The 26,059-nt window shown below is 40.2% G+C and overlaps 1 protein-coding gene and 1 long non-coding RNA gene across 2 annotated transcripts in view; one reads left to right on the top strand and one right to left on the bottom strand.

Annotated features, from left to right (window-relative positions):
- The window catches only part of LOC118145695 (uncharacterized), a 33,489-nt gene extending 28,503 nt beyond the window's left edge, over positions 1-4,986 (bottom strand). Inside the window, exons 1-2 of the long non-coding RNA XR_004730970.3 lie at positions 4,781-4,986; positions 144-259 (exon numbers count right to left, since the gene is read on the bottom strand). This is a non-coding gene — a long non-coding RNA (uncharacterized LOC118145695). The remainder of the gene's footprint in view (positions 1-143; positions 260-4,780) is intronic.
- Positions 4,987-22,890: 17,904 nt separating this feature from the next.
- The window catches only part of POU2AF2 (POU class 2 homeobox associating factor 2), a 37,334-nt gene continuing 34,165 nt past the window's right edge, over positions 22,891-26,059 (top strand). The window contains exon 1 of the mRNA XM_054241542.2: positions 22,891-23,004. Coding sequence (XP_054097517.2) covers positions 22,995-23,004 — 10 coding nt within the window. The 5' untranslated portion in view covers positions 22,891-22,994. The remainder of the gene's footprint in view (positions 23,005-26,059) is intronic.

Below are 26,059 nucleotides of genomic sequence, written 5' to 3' on the forward strand. Positions count from 1 at the left end.
AGCTAAATATAGGCATGCATCACAGTTTTCTTTTCTCTTGTTGGGCCAGCAGCTTATAGGTACGTTTCTGCTTCTGTACAGTTTGGGAGGGGAAGACAGTTTCCAGGGAACCCATGAAAGCAGAAAAAGAAAGATATACTGACCTTGGTAAATTCACAGATTAATATTTTGAGCTATGGCTGCAGCATAAATGCTTTCCAATCAGTGTCTTCTCCCCTTTGCAAAAGATGCTCTCCTTACTCACTTCCCAGCTTGTGTTCTTTAAAGGCAAAATGGTTTGAAAACAAAAAGTGGCACAATATGAACATGTTTAACCAAGCTCATATTGGTTGAACCAACCAAGACAGCAGAGATTAATAAGCAAAGCCAGGATCATGGCCAAACAAGAGAATCTCATGTGAGGCTATATTGAGAGCATGGACAGGGACAGTACAAAAGGGAATCTTAGGCAGAGTTAAGATTACAGTTGGTGGCCAATGACCAGGCAGGGAAAGTAATCATCATGCAAGAGAAACCATGCCTGGTGCAATCCACAAGGTGGTAATCCACAATAGCTAGGCACATTTTTCTGATTGGGAAAGAAAAAGGTGCTAAAGCTCTATAGTAATTCATTAGATCCAGAAGAATGAACTGAAGCTCCTCTAGGTTGAATATTTGAACCAAATCAGTTGATATGGATATAGATTCTAGAATAGCTCCAAAGATGTTCCATTAGGTACGTCTGATCTGAAAAGTTTTTAATAGACATGATTTTTGGATTCTTCATCGACTTTGAGTTTACTCTAAGAAGGCAATCAATGAAAGTATAGACCCATAATCCTACATCTTCATCTCAAAGTGCATAAAGATCTATTAAGACCCAACACGAAGTAATTTTTTGTTATTTGCTTCTGATTAAGACAGAACCTGATTAAGGTATGAGGGAAAAAATCTATGTTTTCATCCAGAAACTTTTACAAATTCTTACTGCTAAAAGTAATTATCAGTCATAATTGCTTTTATACAATAAACTTTTCTTTTAAGGATGTAAGTGTCCCTTTCAGAACCAATCGTATTTAAAATGCTTGTAACCAGTATATTGCTCTGTCTCAACTCAGTGGTGTATGAAAGTGAAGCAGTTTCATTTTTCTCTAATTTGATTACTCCTTCACTCAAGCTCAGTCGGTTCTGCTCTTTGAATCCTTAATTGCATCCTAGGCAGATTTCAAAACTTTGTCCTTTATTTTCTATTATTAAAACTCAGTCCACCGCAGCTAACATCTTACTGAAAGGGGAAAAGCTGAAAGCCTTTTCTCTAAAAACTAGAACAAGACAAGGATGCCCACTCTCACCACTCGTTCAACATAGGACTGGAAGTTCTAACCGGAACAATTAGGCGAGATAAAGAAATAAAGGGCATTCAAATTAAATAGGAGGAAGTCAAATGGTCTTTGTTTGCAGATAAAATAATTTTATAGACAGAAAAACCTAAAGATTTGACCAAAGAACTCTTAGAACTGATAAATGAATTCAGTAGAGTTGCTGAATACAAAGTTGATACACAACAATTAGTAGTATTTCTGTACCTAAACAAATTAACCAGCTGAAAAAGAAGTCAAGAAGGCAATCCCATTTACAATAACTACAAAATAATACCTAGGAATAAATTTAACCAAGGAGGTAAAAGACCTTTACAAGGAAAACTACAAAACACTAATGAAAGAAATTGAAGAGGGTACAAACAAATAAAACATTCCATGCCCATGGATCAGAAGAATTGATATCTTTAAAATGACAACACTACCCAAAGCCATATATGAACTCAATGCAATCCCTATAAAAATACTAATGATGTTTTTCACAGAAATAGAAATAAAATTATAACATTTGTATGGAACCACAAAAACCCCAAATAGGCAAAGCAACCCTGAGCAAAAAGAACAAAGCTAGAATTATCACAATTCTAGACATCAAAATATACTACAAAGCTATAGTAACCAAAACAGCATGGTGCTGACATAAAAACAGGAATGTAGACTGATGGAACAGAACAGAGAACCCAGAAATTAATCCACATATCTGAAGCCAAATGATTTTTAACAAAGGTGCCAAGAACACTCACTGGAGAGAAGACAGTTTTTTCTATCAATGGTGCTGGAGAATTGGATATTCATATGCAAAAGAATGAAACTAGACTTCCCACATCTCACCCTTTACAAAAATCAACTCCAAATGGATCAAAGATCTAAATGTAAGACCTGAAACAATAAAGTTACTAGAAGTAAACACAGCAGAAGTACTTAGGCACTTTTGTCTGAGAAAAGATTTTATAAATAAGACCTCAAAAGCACAGACAACAAAAGCAAAAATAAACAAATGGAATTATACCAAACTAAAAAGCTCTGCACCACAAAGGAATCAATACAGTGAAAAGACAACCTACAGAATGGGAGAAAATAGTTACAAAATACTTATCCAAAAGGGGATTAATCTCCACAATCTATGAAGAACTGAAATTTCTCCATAGCAAAAAAAAAAAAAATCCAATTAATAAATGGATCTGAAGAGACACTTCTCAAATAACACACAGATAGCCAAAAAATATATGAAAAAAAATGCTCAACATCACTAATCATCAGGAAATGCATAGCAAAACCACAGTTATGGCTACTATCAAAAAAGACAAAAAAAAATAAATTCTGATGAAAATGCAGAGAAGGGGGAATTCTTATATACCGTTGGTGGGAATGCAAACTAGTACAGCCACTATGGAGAACAGGATGGAGGTTCCTAACTACAAATAGAACTACCATATGGTCTCACAATCGCACTGCTGGGAATTTATCCAAAGGAAAAGAAATCATCATATTGGAGAGACATCCACACCCCCATGCTTATTGCAGCCCTATTCACAGTATCTGAGATGTGGAACCAAGCTTGGTGTCCAACAACACACGTGTGGATAAAGAAAATGTGATATATGTACACCACGGAATACTATTCAGCACTCGAACAGAATGAAATCCTGTCATTTGTGGCAATGTGGATGAAATTAGAGGACATTATGTTAAGTAAGCCAGACACAGAAAGTTAAACACCTCATGTTCTCACTCATGTGAAAGCAGAAAAAAGTCTATCTCCTAAAAGTAAAAAGTAGAACAGAGGACACTAGAGGCTGGGAAGGGCAGGAGGAAGGAAGAGATAGGAGACATTTACCAAAGGATACAAAATTACAGCTACATAGGAGGGATCAGTTCTAGTTTTCACACCACTGTAAGATGACTATAGTTAATAATACAGAGTTTCAAAGAGCTAGGAGGAGGAAATTGAATCTTCCCAACACAAATAAATAATAAATGTTTAAGATGAACATGCTGATTACCTTGATCTGATCACATTATATGTATTGAAACATCAATACGTACTTCATGAAAACATAGAATTATTATTTGTTGATTAAAAACAAATAATTAAACTTTAAAAAGCATTGTGGAAGAGGAATCAAGGTCTCAGATATTGTGAAGGAGAGGTAGGCTGCCCACACTGGGCCTTGTTCAAATTTGTAAACCACAGAATCTGTGAGCAAAGTAAGATGGTGTTTGTCTCACTCTACTAAGTTTGGAGTGGTTTGTTATGACTTGGAGGTTGTTATTTGCATGTGGCAGCTGGAACTGTGGCTGCCACCTTGGGACCATGAGGTAGACAGAATAAGAATCAGTCAATAGACATGGAAAGGACCTTATTCCCAAATGACGTTATTGAATAAATTAATTGACCATTCCAAGAACTGCTCTGCCTACTGAACTTTTATTACGTGCAATTATAAATTCATTTTTGTTTTGGTCATTTGGGAGAAAAAAACTACTCCAATTAAAACTTTAATCTCAAACTTGATTTACATATCATGTCCTCTCTTCCGATTTACATATCATGTCCTCTCTTCCTATTCGTATGGTTTGTTTAAGTTAAGGCTCTAGGAGTTGAGAAAGGAAGGGGCATGAAGGCTCAGAGGTGCTTCCTCTACCCTCTCTTCAAGGCCTGGTTTCTTCAGTTTGTCAGCCAGAAGGAGGCAGAGAGCTGGAAGGAGGTGTCTCATAACTGGCTGCTATGGTTCTTCTCCCCATATGTTACTCTGCTTCTCATGGCAGCATGAACTAGTTCTAAACACCCTCAATATGGTTGCTGATCAAATCCCTGCTCTTTCAAGGAGCCCATGTGAGAATTATTCTTGGTTCTCCCAGGCCCCAGCACAGCTCACTTCCCTAACCCAGGAGACTTGGCTCTCTGGTCCTACCTCTCTGCTCCCCATAGCTCCCACCTCTAGGGGTACTTGTGACAGCATCATGACAGCTCATTGCCAGAGCCCCCTTCTCACCTGGAAGCTCTCTTAAGTGGCTCAGGTTACCTCCCCAGTGGCCTCTGGGCCCATGGGTGACATGTTCATACTTGCCTTGGTCACACCCCCTCCCTGCCCTGACGTCTCTTGTTCTCTTTCTCCTGCTTAGTGGGGCCCAGAGCAGATCAGCAAGTCATCCAACTAGAGACCAAGATGTCAATCTCCCCTTCCAAGGCCTCTATTTCGGAGCCTCCCCTCACTGGGCTTGCTGGAGATGAGAAGGTAGGGATATAACTTTCACCTCACCCAGGGGGAAGAGGAGAAATAATTGCTCAATACAGATGCCTCATACTCGAGGCTTTCTTCCCCACTCCTCCTTCTTCACACGCCCCCGTCTTAGTTCATTCCTGCTGCTGTAACAAACTATCTTAGTCTAGGTAATTGACAAACACATGTGTTTCTTACAGTTTCCGAGGCTGGGAAGTCCACAATCGAGGCACCAGCATTTGGTGTCTGGTGAGGAACTTCTTACTGCGTCTTCACATGGCAGAAGGGACAGTGTCTTCATGTGGCATAAGGCAGAAGGGCAGAAAGGGCCAAGTTAGTTCCCTCGACCCCTTTCACAAGGCCAGTCTCATTTGCGAGAGTGGAGCCCTGCTGCTAATCACCTCGGAGAGGCCCCACCTCCTGATACTATCACGTGGGATCTTAGGTTCCGTCATAATGAATTTGCGGGGAGCACATAGATTCAAGCCATAGCACCCCCTTCCAAGTTTTCTTGTGTAGACTTGGAAGAGGGATGCAAGCGGCTGATGGCAGAAGGAGCTACTCATGATCTCCTAACCAGCCTGGGCGGGGGAGGCTTCCAGGGACCTCCAGGTCTTGCTGGGTCTCCTTACAATGGAAGATGGTTCACACCTAGTGCCCATTTGGGGGTATCAGGAGAAGGACCACTCAACATCCTTCAGCAGCCTTCAGCAAAAATGTACAAGCTCAAAAAAAAAAAAGACAACATATATTTTCACCACAGAATCCAGGGCACAAACCTGTTTGTCAGAGATGAGTGAGGCTATGTGTATCTTGTGTGTGTAGGCACAGAAACCTTCTCCCAACCAAAAAGTTCATCTCCTGAGTGAGCTGGTCAGGAAGGAAGGGCCAGCTCTGCAACTAAGGAAACCGAAGAGCTGTTTAGGGGCAGGGAACAGATCCCAAGTCTTCAAGACCCTGGCACCTGAGGGGGATCATCTCAAAAATCCTGAGCTCATTGAAGACTTTATTTTCCCCATTATCCAGTCCTCACTTACCCTCAATAATCGGTCAAGAAGCCACTAAATGGACAAATTGGAAGGACATAAAGCACACACAGTTCAGAGAAGCTGGAGAGACCAAGAGTTGTTATCAATAGAGTAAAGGTTACTCCCTCAGTGATTTTCAGAGTAAGCCCCTAAGATGGAAATTTCATTGTAAACTTAATAAAGGATAGAGGACTACTGTGTCCAGGGACTGACTCTGCTCTCTCTTTTCACAGTTTGGTGCATGTCCAATAGTTGCCCAGTGACTCAATGACTTTGCAGTCCCTACTGTTTGCAATGTAGAGATAGAGAGGAAAGCCGGTTCCCACCCCTAGACTGCTGGGAGGGAAGACACACACTCCAGTGACAATCCCAGCAGATACAAAGCATATTGGAACAGTACCTGACCATAAGAGACACTGAATAAATGCTTTTAAACCAAACTGATTTCAAAGGTTTGAAATCAGGGTATCCAGAAATGTAAATCGGAGCAAAAATGCCAAGTTAGATGCACAGTGGTTACCAGGGGAGGAGGCACCAAGAGCAAGCTGATGGTGGGTGGGCGGGGCAGGGGGGCAGCCAACTTTGAGTTGGAATGCTGGAGTTACAGTGTAGAGGTTCTGCCTCCCACTGAAAGGAGTTCAAGACCAGGAGAGCAGGTTAACAATCTTGTGATGGCTTTGTGGTCAGAAGTAGAAGTAGACTTCTCCCAGCCCCGGAAGGAGAGAGAAGGCATGCCAAAGATCCTTCTTAGAGAAAAGACTAGAAAGGATGTGGACTCATATTCTGTCATGAGGGCCGGCAAGATGGCAGATGAAGCCTACCGAGGACCAAAGTTTGCTTGATTTGATCTAGTGTCTAACTGGATTACATAACTCTAGTGCTAATAAATAACAGCTACATCACAAGAATGGAACAATCCTGAGACAGGCCAATGTCTTTCTCCCCGTTTCTCAGATGAGGAAACTGAGGCATAGAGAAGTTATGTGACTCGCCCATGTTCACATCGTTTGTAAGTGGAACCAGGATTCAAACCTGACCCTACGGATCCGCAGCCTGTGCCCTTACCCACATGGCTCTCCACCCTGTGGTAAGCTAGAGAGTTCTGCATCGCGCAGCCCACTCAGAGGAAGAGGAGCCTTCTCTCCGAGTCAATCAGTTTGCGTTATGTAGTGATCCACAGCAAAGGGTGGGGGGAGGAATAGCCAGGGAGGGTCGAAAAAGGGGCTTCTTCTCTGCGACCATTCATGAAAGGAGCATTCAGGATGATGTCCACAGTTTTCAGGAAGAAAAGAGTACATTCCTTCCAGGTCACTGCGGTTTGAAAAAAAAAAAAAAAAATCCTTGTTCTTGCCCAGCTGTCCCGGCAAGGTTTTCGGTGGGCTGCGGATAGGGTTGAGGCGCCACCTAGTGGCTCAAACTGAAAATACTTCCAAATAAATGTCCCCGGTGAACACAGGTTGAGGGAAATCGTGATCTGCCCAAGGCAGGAAAAGGGAATCAAAAGCAAAAACTCCTCAGGCTCAAAACCTCCTTTTTTGTTTCTGTGCTCCCCTCTAGCCTACAGCTACGCGTCATTAAAAGATGTCTTTTTTATGCCAGCCTGGTCAGGAACAATTACGTTTCGTTTTTGTGTTTGGTTTTTTTTCTGTTTTTTGTTTTGTTTTGTTTTGTTTTGTTTTGTTTTGTTTTGTTTGAGATGGAGTTTCCCTCCTGTCCCCCAGATTGGAGTGCAGTGGTGCGATCTTGTCTCACTAAAACCTCCACCTCACGGGTTCAAGTGATTCTCCAGCCTCAGCTTCCCGAGTAGCTGGGATTACAGGCACGTGCCACCATGCCAGGCTAATTTTGTATTCTTAGTAGAGACGGGACTTCACTATGTTTGCCAGGCTGGTCTCGAACTCCTGACCTCAGACAATCCACCCGCCTCGGCCTCCCAAAGTGCTAGGATTACAGGCGTGAGCCACCACGCCTGGCCAAGGACTATTGTACCCAGTGCATCAGGAACAAAGCACAAGCCAGAATCCAGGAGACCTAAGCCCCAGTCCCCAGTCACTTACTCTCCAACAAACTAAAGATTACCTCCTAAAATCTCCCCTCACCATTTAGAACCATCCTGGATCTTTACCGAAAGAACTATAGTCTAGATTAGGCATGTGAACGAGGAGAGTTATGGGACAGGAGGGTGGCTAGGAGATTCAGTCTGAGGGAAAAAGGTTTAAACGCAGCTTCTAGAACTCTGAACAATGTTCATACGTCGATGTCAGGTGCAGATGAGGCTGTCAATTGGTGAAGTCAATTCAGGATGGTTGATAAGAAGGGTTTCTGCCAGGGCCCATCCTCAGGAAACCAGGCAGCTGATTGGGCTCCCTCACCCCACCTCTAGAAACCTGGGGAGATGAGGAAATTTCAAGCATTCAAAGGATGAGGCAGGAGAGGTCTAAAACAGATAAAATCAGATCCAGGAAGTGGCCAAATTTAGTGTAACTTATGCCAGGTTGATGATGGTCAGTCTGTACAGACTTGGTCCCACGTCTGTTGAGGTTAGCAGCGTGCAAGGTGTGATGGAGCCCTCGACCCTGCAGCCATCGATACTCTGTTACGTTTCCTAATAATAACGCTCTAGATGTTCCTCTCTGCCCCTGGGCTTTGTTACATCCGCTTTCCAGGCACCCCTGAAAGCTATCGGTATTCAGATCAAGGCAGAGAAGGGCATTTCTTCTATTTGACCATCAGGAACTTGCCCTTTGGACATATCAGGACTGACACTGCAACTCATTCCTTCACCTTTCCTTTAGCCTCTGTAAGTCAGGTCCCCAAAGTTTCAGGCTCCCCTGCCCCTGTTCTCTCTTTTCTATTTTGGCTCACCTTTATTTTCACTTTTTAATGTTGGCTCTATTCTTTTTTTTTTTCCTCTTTTTTTATTGCATTTTAGGTTTTGGGGTACATGTGCAGAACATGCAAGATAGTTGCATAGGTATACAGGTGGCAATGTGATCTGCTGTCTTCCTCCCCTTCACCCACATCTGGCTCTATTCTTGAATGACGTGTGACTGTGCCTATTGTTTTAAGCTGAGCTCAGGACTCAGTCTCACTAGAGATCAGATGGTTTTGCTGGTCAGAGTCATGTCAGGATCTTCTCCACCCTATCTCAGATTCTTGCCACAGCTGTCAGACTGCTGTTTCTCCTTATTGCAAAGGCTCAGACCACTGAAGAGCTCCCTAAACTTACGTAGGCTAAAGGGATCTCCCTCGGGTCTTTGGTTATTTATCATACATAACTGATTAGCATCCCCAGAGATCAAAGAATGAATGAGCCTTCCTCTGTCTATGTCAGTGGTATATTCATGTCCTAACATAGTCGTGTTTCCCATTGTATTTGCTTGAAAGGCTGAACTGCTGTAATAGAGGCCCTGAATTATAGTGCCTTCAAAATAAAGTTTCTTTATCTCTCATGTTACAGTTCAGAAAAATATCAAGCTATTTTTCTGGGCACAGTCACTTGGCGACTCTTCCATTTCATTTCTTCACCACCTGTTAGAGAATTTTCCTATGTTCAATAAATATTTGAGCACTTAATATTTAAAAGGTTCGGGGTCACATTTTCCAGGAGGTAGGTAGTTCAGCCTTCTTAGAACTCGTGATCTAACAGGAACACCGAGCGAGTAAAGGAATAAGTATAGTACAGAGAAGAGAAGCAAGCATAATAGTGAGACCTCCAGAGATCAGATGAGGAAGGAATCACCCTCAATTCAGGGACAACAGGAAAGTGTTCACAGAGGACACGTACCTAAGAAAAGATTGGAGGGATAAATAAGATTTCAGTAAAGAAGAGAAGAAAATGCCATTAGTGGAGAAAACAGTGTGAACCAAAGTTTGAGGATTAAAATATACGTAGAAATTCTCCTAAAAGCCCATCGAGGATAGATTGGATAAAGAAAATGTGGTTCATATACACCATGGAATGCTATGCAGCCATAAAAAGGAACAAGATCATGTCCGTTTCAGGAACATGAATGGAGCTGGAAGCCTTTAACCTCAGCAAACAAAAGCAGGAACAGAAAACCAAACACCACATGTTCTCACCTATAAGTGGGAGCAGAATGAGGAGAACCCATGGACACATGGTGGGAAGAACACACACTGTGGCCTGTTGGAGGGAGTGGAAGGAGGGAGAGCATCAGAAAGAATAGCTAATGGATGCTGTGCTTGATACCTAGATGAGGGGATGAGCTGTGCACAAACCACCAAGGCACACGTTTGCCTGTCTAACAACCCTGCGTATTCTGCACATGTACCCCTGAACTTAAAAGTTGGAAATCTAATAAATAAATGAATAATTTTACAAAAAAAACATTTTAGGAAGAAATGAGGATAATAGAATCCAGCATTGGCAGAATACAGCTTTGAGAGAAGTTAGAGACTCATTGTGGAGGACTTGGATGGCAGGTGAGGAGCCCGTTCTTCACTGCTGGGCCAGGTGCAGTCATTTGGGATTTCTAGTTGGGAAGGAAATGGTCAGAGCTCCAACATTAATTCAGATGGGCTACAATGGAGACTCTGAGCACAGGGAAACTGACAGAAAACCACCATCAGTCAAGGAGACAGCACAGGCTGGATTCAGGTCATAAGTGCAGAGAAGGAACCTGAAGGGAAACGTGTGATGAAGGCAAGACCGACAGCTGTGGAATGCTGGAAATGAAAAGGGGAAATTAGTCATAACTCAGAGTTTTCAAGGTTTAGACACTCAAAAAATGGTGGCGCTGCTAACTGGGAAATGGAAGCCAGAGGTTCGATGAGGGTGGGAGGGCGAAGACTTCAGTTTCAAGCATTAAGTTTAAATTCCTAGCAGACATAGATGCAACTTTCTAGAAGCAGCTCAAAATGTACATCTGGAGCTGAGAAGATAAAGTTGTTTCTTGTATAAGATATGAATTTAAAATAGTCTGTATGAGGGCTGGGCGTGGTAATCCCAGCACTTTGGGAGGCCAAGGCAGGCGGATCACGAGGTCAAGAGGCTGAGACCTTCCTGGCCAACATGGTGAAACCCTGTCTCTAAGAAAAACACAAAAATTAGCCGGGCGTGGTGGCACACACCTGTAATCCCAGCTAGTCAGGAGGCTGAGGTGGGAGACTCACTTGAACCTGGGAGGTGGAGGTTGCAGTGAGCTGATACTGCACCATTGCACTACAGCCTGGGCGACGGGGTGAGACTGTGTCACAAAAAAAAAAAAAAAAAAAAAAGTACTCAGTAGGGAAAGAGGCATGAAGAGGAAAGAGGTTGCGAAGGAAGAGAACACAGAGCAAGGGACTGCAGAACATTAGAAAACTCGCACACATTAAATGTAAGGGAAGAAGCTTCGGGGAAAGAAGAAGGAAGAAGCCATATCTAAAAAGCTAAAAAACCAGAAGTGTGCCATGTCCTTGGAGAGAAAAATAATTCTTAACAAGGGTCAGCTATGTCAGAAACAAAGAGAACTGACGAGGCAGATGGAGGAAAAAACATTGAATTTGATCACAAGTTTCTAAGTTACAACTTTCAGGATGGTGGTTTGGTAAGCTGAGAAGGATAGAAACAAATTAAGCAGTGGTTTAGGGAAGCCAGGAAACGAATATAGAAAATTAGGAAAGGAACAACAAAATAAACCGAAAGGAATCAGAAGTGAATGATTAATAAAGCACAGATTAACGAATTAGAAAATAGAACTGACAAATACAAAAGCTGCATTTAAAAAAGTAAATTAGCCCCTAACACAGTTTTTAAAACAAAGCACAACATACTTAAAAAGAAATAAGTGGCCAGGTATGGTGGCTCATGCCTATAATCCCATCACTTTGGGAGGCCAAGGTCGGTGGATCACCTGAGGCCAGGAGTTCAAGACCAGCCTGGCCAACCTAATGAAACTCTGTCTCTACTACAAATACAAAATTAGCCAGGTGTGGTAGCACACACCTGTAGTCCCAGCTACTAGGGAGGTTGAGATAGGAGAATCACTTGAACTCAGGAGGCAGAGGCTGCAGTGAGCTGAGACTGCAGCACTGCACTCCAGCCTGGGTGAGACAGAGTGAGACTTCATCCAGAAAGAGAGAGAGAGAGAGAGAGAGAAAGAAAGAAGAAAGAAAGAAAGAAAAAGAAAGAAAGGAAGGAAGGAAGGAGAAGAAGAGAAAGAAAGAAAGAAAGAAAGAAAGAAAGAAAGAGAAAGAAAGAAGAAAGAAAGAAAGAAAGAAAGAAAGAAAGAAAGAAAGAAAGAAAGAAAGAAGGAAAGAAAGAAAGAAAGAGAAAGAGGGAGGGAGGGAGAAGGAAGGGGAGGGGAGGGGAGGGAAAGGAAGAAAATAAGTGAGACACTCTAACACATAAATAAGAAGTGAAAAGAATCATAATAGCCTGCTTTGTTCAACTACACAAATGAATCTGAAAACCCAGATTAAAAGGATAATTTTCTATGGCTATATAATCACTAAGAATATCCTCAGATAATATAATGTATATTTGGAAAACAATATAAATTACTATAAAACTACTTGAAATAATAAGATATTTTGTACTGTAAAGGAATGACAAACTAATATACAGAAATCAACCACTTTCATATACACAAACAATAATGAGTGAGGGTATAATTGAAGAAAAGACTCCATTTTCAATATAAACAAAATAGACAAAGTCACTGTAATAAATTTAATAAGATGGGTAAAACATATAAATAAAATTTAAAAACTATGAGAAGACATAAAATAATACTGGAATATATTAAAAATCACTAATTTGTAACTATAACATGTACTCAGTTAATGAATCTACCAGAAGAGTTGTTTTTTCCTTGTTTCTTTTCTCCTTTTTTTTGTCCAGACAGTTTAATTCTAAAGTTCATATGAATAATTAAATAAATTATTGGACTAGTAGGGAAAACTCTGGGAAAAAATAATGAAGAGAGGTGACTAGCCCTACCAGATATTAAAATGTTAAATCTCAGTGATTCAGTGATGTCATTTTGGTCCATAAATAGGCTAATGGAACAGAATAGAAAGTCAAGATATACACAGACATTTAGGTGTGAATTTGGATTATGATATAAGTGACATCTCAATCAGTGTGAGAAGGATAAAGTATTCAAAAAACAGTTTTGTTGTCTGGGTTCCAATTGGATGTAAGAGTTAAATTTTTTTTTAAATAATATAAAAATACTAAAGGAAAACAAGGATAATTTCTTTATAAACCTGGCATGAAAAAAACTCTTCTTGCTTCGACTCTATAAGCAGAAGCTCTGGAAAAAAGACTGATATATTCAGCTAAGTAAAAGATAAAAACTTTTGTACAAAACAAAAAACTATAAATATTAGACACAAACAACATCGAAATATAAATGGCTAACTAGGGGGAGTTATTTGCAATTCCTATTACAGAAAGAGCCTTAATTTATAACATAGTCCTAGAATTCGATAAGACAAAAACCCATCAACCCAATATAAGAGTAGGCAGGTCGCAGGAAACATGTATAAAAAGATGTTTGATCTCACTCATAACAGGAGAAATGCAAAGTCAAACCACACTGAGACAATTCTGACCTTTAGATTGGCAAAGGTCCTTCAATTTGATGACATGGTGTATAGTTTTCAATTGTTACTGTAGCAAATTACCACAAACTTAAAGGCTTTTACAGTTAAACACAAATGTGTATCTTACAGTTTTGTAGGTTAGAGCCCAACTTGGGTCTCACTGGGATAAAATCAAGGTGTCAGCGGGGCTGTGCTCTGGGGGCTCCAGGAGAGACTGTGTCCTGGCTCTTTTCAGCCTCTACAAGCTGCCCATCTTCCTTTGCTCGTGGTCCCCTTCCCCCATCTGCAAAGGCAGCAGCACTGCCCCTCGCTGTGTCTGTCTTCTGTCATCGCATCTTCCTCCAGCTGCCTCCTCTGCTGCCTCCCTCTTCCATGTTTAAGGACCTTGTGATTACACTGGATAATGGTCAGCTGATTATCAACCTTAATTCCTCTTTGCCATGTTACCTAACATATTCCCAGGTTCCAGGGGTTAGGATTTGGACATCTTTCGAGGCCACTCTTCTCCCTCCTATGCACACTGTCAGTAAGGTTGTGGGAAACAAACACTTTCATCACTCCTAGTGGGAGGGAACATTCCCTATAAGGACTATGTAGGGTAATTTGGCAGTATTTATCAAGATTTAAAATGCACACAACCTTTGATCCAACATTCCGTCCTGAGAATCTAGTCTACAGATATACTTACTTGCACTAGATGAAATGATGGATGTCCAAGATTATTTACTACAGCAATGTTTGCAATAGTGGAATAGTGCAGTAATGTTTGTAATAGCAATTCAAGTTGTAATAAGCAACTCAAATGTTTATAAGTAGGAAACTGATAGGACTAATGATTGGGCATTCATACCAAAAAACGCTACACAGAAATTTAGAAGAATACTCTCCAAGCTAATTAAGCTAGGAAGAATAAAAGGAAGGAGGACTAGAATAGTATATAGTGTGCTAACTTGTTTGTAGAAGCTGAGAACCAGATAAGAATTATAAATTGTTCTATTATAAAGACACATGCACACGTATGTTCATTTCGGCACTGTTTACAATATCAAAGACCTGTAACCACCCATATGTCCATCAACAATAGACTGGATAAAGAAAATGTGGCACATATATACCATGGAATACTATGTAGCCATAAAAAATGATGAGTTCGTGTCCTTCATAGGGACATGGATGAATCTGGAAACCATCATTCTCAGCAAACTGACACAAGAACAGAAAGCCAAACACCATATGTTATCACTCATAGGAGGGTGTTGAACAATTAGAACACGTGGACACAGGGAGGGGAGCATCACACACTGCGGTCAGTGGGAGGGTTGGGTGGAACAGCTGGATGGGGAGGGTGGAGAGGGATAATGAGGGGAGAAATACCACATATAGGTGATGGGGGGATGGGAGGATGAAGGCAGCAAACCACCTTGCCATGTGTGTACCTATGCAACAATCCTGCATGATCTGCACATGTACCCCAGAACCTAAATTACAATAATAAAAAAAGAATTTATATTTGTATTTACTAGTAAGTACATAAAGAAAGCCTTGAAAAAATACACAAGAAAATAATAATGACCATCTATGGCAGGGAGAAGGGGTACGTAGGAGACTTTTAATTATATCCCAAAACACTTGGGTGCACATATACATACATCTTGCAAGACTCAGCTGCAATGCCAACTTCTCTAAAAGACCTTCCTCTTTTCTGAACCCGTTTTCTAGGCCATTTATAACTCCCTAGACATTTGTGTCATATTAGGGCTCCTGCACTCTTTGGATTACCTTAATCTGTGCAGAACTAGAACAGCGATTTGAAGGACAAAGAGGAAGAGGACAAGAAAACATGAAGCAGAAGATGTCACTTTCTGAATCTTTAGGAGGAGTGGATTTTAATGTTTATCGAAAAGAAACATGGATTTGTAAATGGTTGAGAAACACTATACTGAACTATGAACACTTGGGAGGCTGGGATAATAGTCTCCAAGTGGGACTTCTCACACTGCATTCTAATCATTCGTTTATGTCTGTCTTCCCCACTAAATCATCAGCCCCTTAAGAGAATGGATTTTGTAATTTCCACACTCGCAGTAGGTGATCCGTTTGAAAGACCGAATGAGAATTAACTTCTATTCCTCACCAAAGGAGAGGGATGGCAGCTTGAGAATATGAACACTCAGGCGCATCAATTTTAGAAAAGTTCTTTCCGATCCTATGGGCTGGAAGAGACCTCGGTTTTTACACAGGTGTCTTTTACTACATTCGGCGTCTCTGAAATGGAGTTGTCCCCACAGTCACTGTTGTCCAAGCAATGGTTACGGTGAAGTTGTCACAGCCCTTATCGTGACAACTCAGACATAGCTGTTTGTGCTGCCACCTCCATCGAGGTATGTGCAAGACAACCACATAATTTTATCCTCCAAACTGATGCTGTTTTGAGAAGAAAGGCGACACTAGACAGATGGTGCGCTATGACAAGAGTAAACCTAGACTGCCACAGACAAATGTGGACGGATGAGGTGCCTTGTTAGAACTGCCTGTGTTGGATTTAAATGCCATTCAAAATGTCTTCAAAAAGAGTGCACTATGATAAGCATTTAAATTTAAAATGACCACATCCACAAAAAGCATGATCAGCTACGAACTTAAATTTGGTAATAGTAAAACAAATATTCATTTTTGGAGGAATGGCCACAATTCCACGTTTTCTTACAAAGCAAACACCTGGTGTTCACGGAAACTAAGTAGATACTTACAAGTATACAAAGGTGTGTTACATCATTTTGCTAGGAAATATGCAAAAGCGTTGCCTTTTAAGTGCCAGGCAAGGCAACTGAAAGCAGGAGACATTGCCAAGTCCCTCGATTGAATCGATTTTTAAAAAACCCTCCAAAGCAAGGAGAGGCTCCGTGACTAATCCATATTTCAGGGCTGTTGCTAGGCATTATGACAGAGTCTAAAACGGCTTTTTTATTCTTTTTTATCAATACATAAAATCACGGTGTGTCTAACAATCAGTGGCACCTTAGCTTCAGTGAGATACCATATTTTGTCTAGATCAATAAGAAAGGAATCTTCTCATCAGTGCTTACCTGGTTGTATCTGGAAAGAGACTATTTCTGACGGTGATTTCATCACATCCCCTCAGTCCTTCCTGGAGATGAGCTCAGGCCAGGCTTCAAGCTAAGCCTCCAGCCAGAGAGCAAGAATCCCCGAATGGACATGCCTAGCTCTTTTACTCAGGTATGTTTGCTAACACTCCAGCAGAATTAAAAGTTTGTAAAAGCTGTCTTTAGCAAGCCATAACGTCTGAATCTAACATGTGGACCTGGGTACCATTTCACGTTACACCACCAGTACCCCCGCCCATAGGCTGCATAATAATGACACTACGGAACACAGTCACTCTGCAATTGTGCAGTGATGAGAAGTCTGTGGACACAAGGGGTCAGCTATTTACAATATCACAATGTTGCAGAGCAGGTGAGCACAACACACCTGGCCAAGGCCTCCTACCCTTTGCCCAGTCTGCTGCCTTCCACCTCATAAATGTGAAAGAAAATCCCTTCTTTTTTTTTTTTTTTGAGACAGAGTCTCCCTCTGTCACCCAGGTTGGAGTGCAATGGTATGATCTCTGCTCACTGCAACCTCCACCTCCTAGGTTCAAGCAATTCTCCTCCCTCAGCCTCCCAAGTAGCTGGGACTACAGGCATGTGCCTGTAGACAGTGTTTCACCATGTTGGCCAGGCTGGTCTCAACTCCTGGCTCAAGTGATCTGCCCATCTCAGCCTCCCAAAGTGCTGGGATTACAAGCATGAGCCACCACACCCAGCCCAAAATCTCTATTTCAATATAATTACTTGAATCTGCTTCTTGACTTACACAGTCAAAATCTTCAAATGTCATATTAAGTTATACATATACATATATATACATATACACATATGTACGTATAAATGCCAGGATTTTAGAATCATGAGGTTCCTATGTACATATTCAGTTATACATACATATATACATATATGTATGTATACACATATATGTGTATGTGTGTATATATATGTGTATACATACATATATAGCTATATACATATTTATATAGTTATACATATATAAAAGTATGTATATTATACATATATACATATATAGTTATACATATATAAAAGTATGTATAAAAAAGCATTTTATACATATATAAAACTCATACATATATAAAATTTATAGTTATACTATATAAATATGTATATTATACATATATATGTATATTATAAGTATAATTATATAAATATGTATAGTATATGTATATATGTATGTTTACTATACATATTTATATAGTATTATACATATTTATATGTACATATGTATACATATTTATATATATATTTATTCATATATATTCAGTTACACATACATATATACACACATACATATATATGTGTGTATATATGTATGTATATATGTGTATATATGTATGTGTGACTGAATATATAGATAGGAACCTTATGATTCTAAAATCCTAGCATTTTTGATAATCCAGGACTAGCTCACAGTTGGGAAGAGGGGTTTTCTGTCCTTAGCATCTCTGCTTCTTTCCTTCATGACACCGTAGTTAAAGGGTCCAGAGGCAGACTCTTTACTGAAGGAAGAAGTATCGGAGTCAAGAGAGAAATGATCAGGCAGGCATTCACCTTCAAGACCACCAGCCCAGCTCACTCAGCCTTTTTACCAATCTCTAAAACTTCTTCTCTCCCGGATTCCAAGAATGGGCTTGGGAACAGACTGATTTCTCTAAGTGCAAGGCTGATAGACAAAGGCCCTACACACTGCTCAGAAATAAATCCATCCATCTTCCCTGCCCCAAACAAATACTTTCAGTACTCTCATTGCTTCCCAGAGAGCACATTGGGTGTCACAAAATAGTGTAGCCTGAGAAGTAAAATCACTGCATCCCAAAGGCTTCCCCAGCCCATCTGATTTATCCTCTGGTTATGAGCCAGACTCCCCCTGGAGCATGTCTTACCCCCAAAGCCATACCCCTCAGGTGGGGCCCTACACCCCAAATGTCTGTAGCTCCCACGTAACCAAACAAAATGCCAGGGTCAATTTAACCATTTCCCCAGGGTTGGTGATTTACTTTGACCCAGCAGACCTAGGACTGGACTTTCTTCCATGCAAACCAAGCTGTGGGGACCTCAAGTGCCCCTTTCAGTGGAAACAGTCTCTCATCCACATTTTATTCTCCAAATGAGCTTCATATGCCCAAGTGCCATGGTATTTAAAAGAAAGCTGTTTTTGGATTCAAGGGAAAGCTGGTAGCCACAAAACTGATGGCATGTAGAAAGATCCAGATGGTAAGAACCCAGGTCATCCCATTCCAAATCCCAGGGCAGTTCCCTTTAAGTGATAGTTTCATTGGTTTGGAGTAGCCTCTCTGGCACCTTTCCTGCCCTTTGCACCCTGAGTCAGCCGCTGGCTCTGTCCTCTAGCCATCTTCACTTTTGCATGCAAACTGTGGTGGACAAGCCTCTTCCCTCTGCTCATGCTTCACCAGACGCCACTGTGCACCCCTCAAAGAAGCCTGTGGTCAATGGAGCAGACCCAGAAACTTGAGTCTGTGCCACTGGAGAAAACACAGCCACCTCTTCGGGGGTGCTGAGTCAAACAGCTCTTCACATCTCTCCAGTATAGGGAGGAGAGAAACTTGCATCTGCATGTGACGATCCCATTGGGCCCACCAGGCATGCACTTGTTCATGCCCACTCTGTTCTCCATTTGGGGGTCTCTCTTTTGTCACCAGCACATTTCTCCTCTGCCTCCTATGGATTCTGTCTCATCTGCTCCTGGGTCCCCACACACTGTGCCAAGGGAGCATGGCATCAGCCTATACCACTGAGCAGCCCTACCTGCTCCTTCTACTCCCTGTATAGACAGGCCTGGGAAATAGGAAAGTCTTAGAACAAAGGCAGGAAAAGGGAAACAAAAGGTGCCTTGGTTCCCACCCTGGTGTGCCTGCTCCAGGGTCCCTCACACCTGCTCTCCACACCTTTACCTTCACTGTATCTGCCTCTTAGCAAACTTGTGAACAAAACCCTGGCAACTCATCAGGAGCAGCTACCCAACCCACAGAGCAGGTGCCCAGTCCTGGAATGAATAAGGAGGCTGATATAGAAGTGTTGTGGTTGGGAGTATCTGAGGGGTGTTCCCAATACAAGATAAAGGGGAAACTACCAATCATGTCTTTCTCTGTAGATCTGTGTTTATTCAAGTCAAACTTACCCTTGTTTTCCCTCCTTCTTAACAGAGTGCCCCAGACCATCATCAGACCTTGCTATGACCCAGCAACCTGCCTGACAGCCCAGTTACCAGGCTTTTGAATCCCTCACAACCACAGCCAAATTCACATACATCGAGCAGAAACCACCCCCCAGTTCTATGGAAGACTTGTGTCTTTGGTATAAGGAATCAATCTTTTCTGAGATTTTAAGAAATATATTGAATTGTGTGTAATCAATTTTGGAGTAAGTAATTGCATCTAAGCAAATGCAGCACATGCACTAGAGGGTAATGAAGAACAGGCAAGTGTTCATTGCAAATCAGTTTCTCAGTTTCAAGGTACTTCATCTCTTCCAATGACATCTCACATCTCAAATGCTTCTGCAGGGCACTAAATCATTCTCCTTCAAACTTCATTACATCTTTGAGTTTCAGACATAGTCCAGCCCACAGGGAGATGGGTACAAATTCTTCAATGCTCTGTTTGGTTTGTGGAAAGACAAATATTATGCAATAATGCCCCCTTATCCACAGTTTTGCTTTCCAAGATTTCAGTTACCCATATAGCCAACTGCAGTCCAAATATATTCTATTTTGAAAGAGAGATAGAGGCCACATTCACATAACTTTTATTACAGTACATTGTTTTAATTGTTCTATTTTGAGTTATTGTTAATCTCTTACTGTACCTAATTTGTCAATTCATCTTCACCATAGGTATATATGCATAGGAAAAACATAGTGTATATGGGGTTTGGTGCCATCTATTGTTTCAGGGATCCACTGGGGGTCTTGGCACACATCCCCTGTGGATAAGATGGGACTACTGTACTCACGGTCATGTTTCTTTACCATGAAAAATAACAGATTCCCCCTTGATATACTTTATCATTTATATATTGCTGCTTACCCAGAAACCATCATCTCTGTGCATGTGTTCAGCATGGCTGGTCCTCACTGGGGTCGTACTGTGTGCACAGCACCATAAACACAGTGAAGAGCTGAGGGACTATAGAGAAGAAAAGAGAGAAAGAGACGATACGGTTGGAGCTACAGGGTGGATATGCAAACCACGGACAAGAATGGAAAGCAGCATGAAATCAGTGCCATTACAGAGATTCATGCAAGGAGCACCATGAAATGGGCTATTAACTCAATCTTGGCGAATATGAAAGAAAACTACAATCTACATAGAGAAGGTAGTATTTGTGCTGAATCTTGAAAGATCTATAGAACTTTAATCTTGCAATTAATCTGGCTTGCTTCAAACACAGTTTACCTGGCATGATGACCAGATATTCTGATACAGTCGATCTGGGATAGACTGAATTTTATAAGCATTGCAGGTGATTCTGTGGCAGGTGGACCAAGACCGTACTATGAGAAACCTGCACTAGGGCACAGGCTGCCTGGAAGGAAACAAGGGCAGAAAAGGTAGAAAGGTAAGATGGGACCAGGTCACAGAGAGCCTTAGGTGCCATGCTGCGAAGGTTCATCTTTATTCTATCAGCAATGGGAGTCATATATCTGTTTTTAAATAGTTCCCTTTCCTGCTTGAAAGGTTTAAAAAGTTCTAGTGTCGTTTAAAAGCACAGTACTTTTAAAAGAATCCACATGCTTTTTAGGGATTTACTATAGAAATTGTAACTAGTTCACTTAATAATGTTGTGTTTTATTTGAATATAGAGCTTTTGGTATGAAGAGTTAGCAAGAATAGATTGGGGTGACTCCTGTGGCTCCCCTGCTTGGAAAAAAATTACAAATCTTGGTGGCTGCTGGCTCAGCATGGCTGTTCTTTCCTTTTCTTCTCATTTGCTTAAAGCAGTGAAGGAAGCATGTATGGGAAGCTGGGAAATAGAGACAAGTGTATTTTGGTATTCTTGTATAAATGCAGAAACACAAGAGGTATATTCTACTAGAAAGAGAAGTGCAGCCACCTTCCAATTTGTGCATGAGAATGCCCTAGAAGCGCTTTAAACTACAGATGTCCTTCTTGAGATGCAGTTCTCAAACATTCCCGTTACAAGACTCCTTTATTCTCCTATAAATTGTTGAAGCTCCTCAAGAGCTTTTTTACTTAATATGAGTTATAGCCACATTATTTATTATATTAAAAATCAAAACAAAGAATTTTGAAACTATTCATTTTAAAACAATAATAAATCATTACATGTCAACATAAATAAACTTTTATGTAAAAAATATATTTTCCAAACCAAATAAAAATTAAATGAGAAGAGTGGAAATGCTTTGCATTTTTGCAAATTTTCTTAATGTCTAACTTCATAGAAAACAGCTGGATTTTCATAACTGTTTCTCCAATATCTGTGTGATATCTCTTCTCTGAGTTTTCTCTAGAAAACTCCCCTGTACCCTCATGAGAAAAGGGGAGAGTAGAAGGCAAATGACTGACTAGTTTTATTGTCAAAATAATTTGGACCTTTGCAAAACCCCTTAAGCAGTCTCCAGGACTCCACAGTCTCTAGAACATATTTTGATTCTAGATTCCATTGGTCTGACATGGGGCAAGAGTACCAGAGGCAAAGCTAAGCTTGAGAACCACTGGATGATGCCCGCTGGAGGTCCTGAAATACCACGTGTTGTACAAATCCAGAATGCCCAGGAAGATGTCCAGGACTTCTAACTCTGTTTAGGACTGGGAGATAGAATCAAAATTAGGTTAAGCAGCAGCTGTGAGTAGTTGAAGATGAATGAGAGGAATGTCAGAAAGTACCTAAAAAATGGCTTCGAAAAAATTTTGCTCTAGAACAGCTGACAACGCTATGTATCAAAAAGACTCTTTTTTAAAAAAATGAGAAAGCTTGTTTTAAAACATAGCTATTCACGGCCTACTTCAAAAGATTCTGAATTCCACAGTAGTGGGAACTGGACAAAGGTACTTTTAACCAGCTTCACAAATGATTATGATGTGCTAATAATGAGGGAACTCTGCTATACATCATATGTTTATGTTTTAGACATAATAAAAAGACAATCCAATTGTATTAAAGTGACATTTGTTGTGATTCCTATTCCTAAATGAAAACAGTTTCTTAAAATTTTCATCTCCACCTGAAAAATGCCTATCTCTTAAAAATCATGGATGCATAATCTAAGTATTATAGACATAGTACCTACTGGCAAATATGGGCTTTTGCATACATACATATATACAAATATATTATTTTTCAATCTAATTCTAAATTAAAGATGATGGAAACTTCTGCTATTCATAAAAGAAATAATAGATTCCCTGTTTTCATAACAAACTCTTAATGGAAACTCATTCACGGGGAATAAAAATCTTTGTAGGGAGGGAAAAAGTACTGTCATGTATCATCTACACTGGGGATGCAAATTGTAGAGAAACGCACACCAAAGGATTTGCATTTAATCAAATCTGGAGCAAGTCCTTTCAGAAGCATCACTACCGTGTGCAGGAGGCTTTCCCACCAGTCAGGCTGAGCTTCCTAGGAGACCAGGACCACTTACCAAGGAGTGAACGCCATTCACAAGAAAATCTGCACTGCTGTTAAGAAGGAAATCCACCAGAAACATCCAGAATGGAAAGTGGTAAGTCAACGTCAATTTTTATAATTTTTAAAAACTTTAATCCTAATTTTCATTTTTGATAACACAAAGTCATAACATAAAACAAAGGTTGAGGAGAAATATCACTAACTCTGGCCTAAAACATATAAAAATACAAAACACAGATCAAGGACCAACTATTCAGAACTCTTGGTAACATTTTCCTAATTCTAGTTACATTTAATTGCTAATTGTTAGATTTTGTTTTGCTTCATAGAGTTTACAGAGAGATTCTGGAAGATCAACTCAATTGAACATTAGTTTCATTAAATGAGGACTTGAATATCAAAGCCTTTTTTTCCAATATAGTGAAATTTTATGTTAACAATTTTCAGTAAGCTCTCAATTATAAAGAAAGTGCAGAAGAAGAACTCACATTCATATAGTACTTGAATGATCTTTTATGCATGAGTCTTGCTTTAGGCCTTTAAAGCTAAGAAGCAAGGTCACTCTATTTACATATGACAAGGAAGAGTCTAAGCTGTTATTTCATGAATTCAAACTATATAGATCTTTCCTGGGTTATTCATCCTAGGACAGAAATGTGAATGGTCAATAGAGAGCAAAACCCAACGGCTCAGGAACAAATTTAAGATTGAAAAGGTCAGCACTTTAAATTTTAATCAATGATGACAGAGGAAACATTTTAAAAATGCCTTGTAGAGTACCTTAAAAGAGAAACGAGTATTTTTTACATGCTGCAATTCTTCAAAGTCTGATCTCAAAAGGTAAGATGATATAAAGAGCCCTCAGAGCAACTGTCTGCTGCAGCATGAAATTGGCTGTTAGCAGTGGCGCTTTTAAAACAACATAAATTGTATTGTGTGTACGTGAGATTCACATGTTATCATATACACGCAGATAGTAGAGATGGTTACCATGGTGAAACAGATTAATTTATCTATCATGTCACATAGTTACTTTTTTGTGACAAGAGCAGCTAGCATCTACCTATTTAACTGTAGCCCTTAAGTAGTATATATCTCTAGACTTTCATCCTACACATCAGCTACTTTGTATTCTCTGATCTACTTCTCATTTCCTCCTCCACCCCAATCCTACCTATGGTGACCAGTTTTATTCTTTATATATTTGACGTTTTTTTTCACCCTAGATTCCACATACAAGTGAGATTATGCAATATTTTTTCTTTCCATGTCTGGCTCATTGTGGTTAGTAATGTCCTCCAGTTCCAACCAAGTTGTGGCACATGGCAGGATCTCCTTCTTTTTAAGTCTGAGTTTTATACATTCATACACACAGAAAGAGAAAGAGAGAGAGAGAGAGAGAGAGAGAGAGAGAGAGAGAGAGAGAGAGAGAGAGAGAGAGAGAGAACATGTTTCTTTATCCATTCATCCATCAACAGATGGCTGTTCAGGTTGTTTCTGAATCCTGGCTATTGTGAATGATGTTGCAATGAACATGGGAATGCAGCTATTTTTACAAGGTGTTAATTACATCTTCTTTGGCTATTGGATTCAGCTATGAAGCTACATTGGGAGGGGTTTGTGGATACCTACAGTGTGGGCAAATCAAACTTCGACAAAATCTAAATATGTTAACTGATTTGACCTTGCATCTTTAAAAGTTACTCTTTATTTCAAGTTTAAGATTTCATAAATAGGCTGGGCAAGGTGATTCACACCTATAATCCCAGCAATTTGGGAGGCTGAGGCACTTTGGGAGGCAGAGGCAGGCAGATCACGAGGTCAAGAGGTCAAGACCATCCTGCCCAACTTGGTGAAACCTCATCTCTACTAAAAATACAAAAATTAGCTGGATGTGGTGGCATGCGCTTGTAGTCCCAGCTACTCAGGAGCCTGAGGCAGGAGAATAGTTTGAACCTGGGAGGCGGAGGTTGCAGTGAGCCAAGATCGCGCCACTGCACTCCAGACTGGCAACAGAGCAAGACTCTGTCTCAAAAAAAAAAAAAAAAAGATTTCATAAATAATGTGTATTATTTTCTGCTTAATAATTAATATTTTGAATATTTCAAGATTAGTTTATGAGCTAGGAGACTTTATATGGCCTTTTCTTGTATTCTCCTGGGAGTTTCCACAATATAACTAATACATCACCTCCCCAGATTAAAAGTAAAACCACTAACCCTGAGTCCTAGCGGGCTTAGGGGTTATTATTCATTCCTGATGGGTATCTGCCTTCCCCTTTGTGAGAGGACTCTGATCCTCAGCAATGCAGACTAAGCTAGGATAGTGGGGTGAGGGGAGGGATGCCCACAGCACCAGAGCTGGCACCTGAGCCAGATGGTGACCCAACACACTATATTGCCACTGGACTCTCCAGGACCTGATTCTTGGCATTTCCCTGACAGGCAGAGAATGAAACAAACATAGATCCATCCACCAATGCTCCATTCAGGATTTTAATTCTACTCTGTCTTGAGTGACAGTGTAGCTACATTCCAGTGTCACAGGGCCTATAATTCAGAGAGACATTCTTTACTATCTTAATTATGTCATTGTCCAGTCACATAACTCAGAATATAAATTCTCTTTTTCTAATATTATGGGATGATTTTGCTTTTTCTTTCTTTTTCTTTGTTTTGAACTATCTCTTTATTTCCTTACATGAAGTCACAAACACCTGCTTAAAAACATGATCTAATTTAAAAACAGTGACAGTTGCCTTAGAGAATGTCATCAAAAACAGTAAAATAAGAAGGTGTTTTAAATGCCATAAGTGTATTTGATATTTAATAACTGAAAGAGTGTAAAAAATCACCTGCATTTTAAATGTTAAATTAATTTCAGAATATTTGAAATTAGTTTGATTTGATGGATAAAATGTTTAATTTTGAAAAACAATATTAAGGCAACATCACCATTAAATCTATGGATTAAATTATTCATCATTAAAATAAATGAGAAAAAGGAGACAACGTAACTGAGACAATTTGTTGCATATACGTAAACACAGTTTTACAATACAAAAAAAAAAAAAAAACACCTTTTCCCAAATTCTAAAGGATGAGTTGATTCCTAATAAATTTGCTTGTGCTTTCTTTCCGGAATCACAT

This window comes from Callithrix jacchus, chromosome 10 (genome assembly GCF_049354715.1).
Source record: "Callithrix jacchus isolate 240 chromosome 10, calJac240_pri, whole genome shotgun sequence".
Taxonomy (NCBI): domain Eukaryota; kingdom Metazoa; phylum Chordata; class Mammalia; order Primates; family Cebidae; genus Callithrix; species Callithrix jacchus.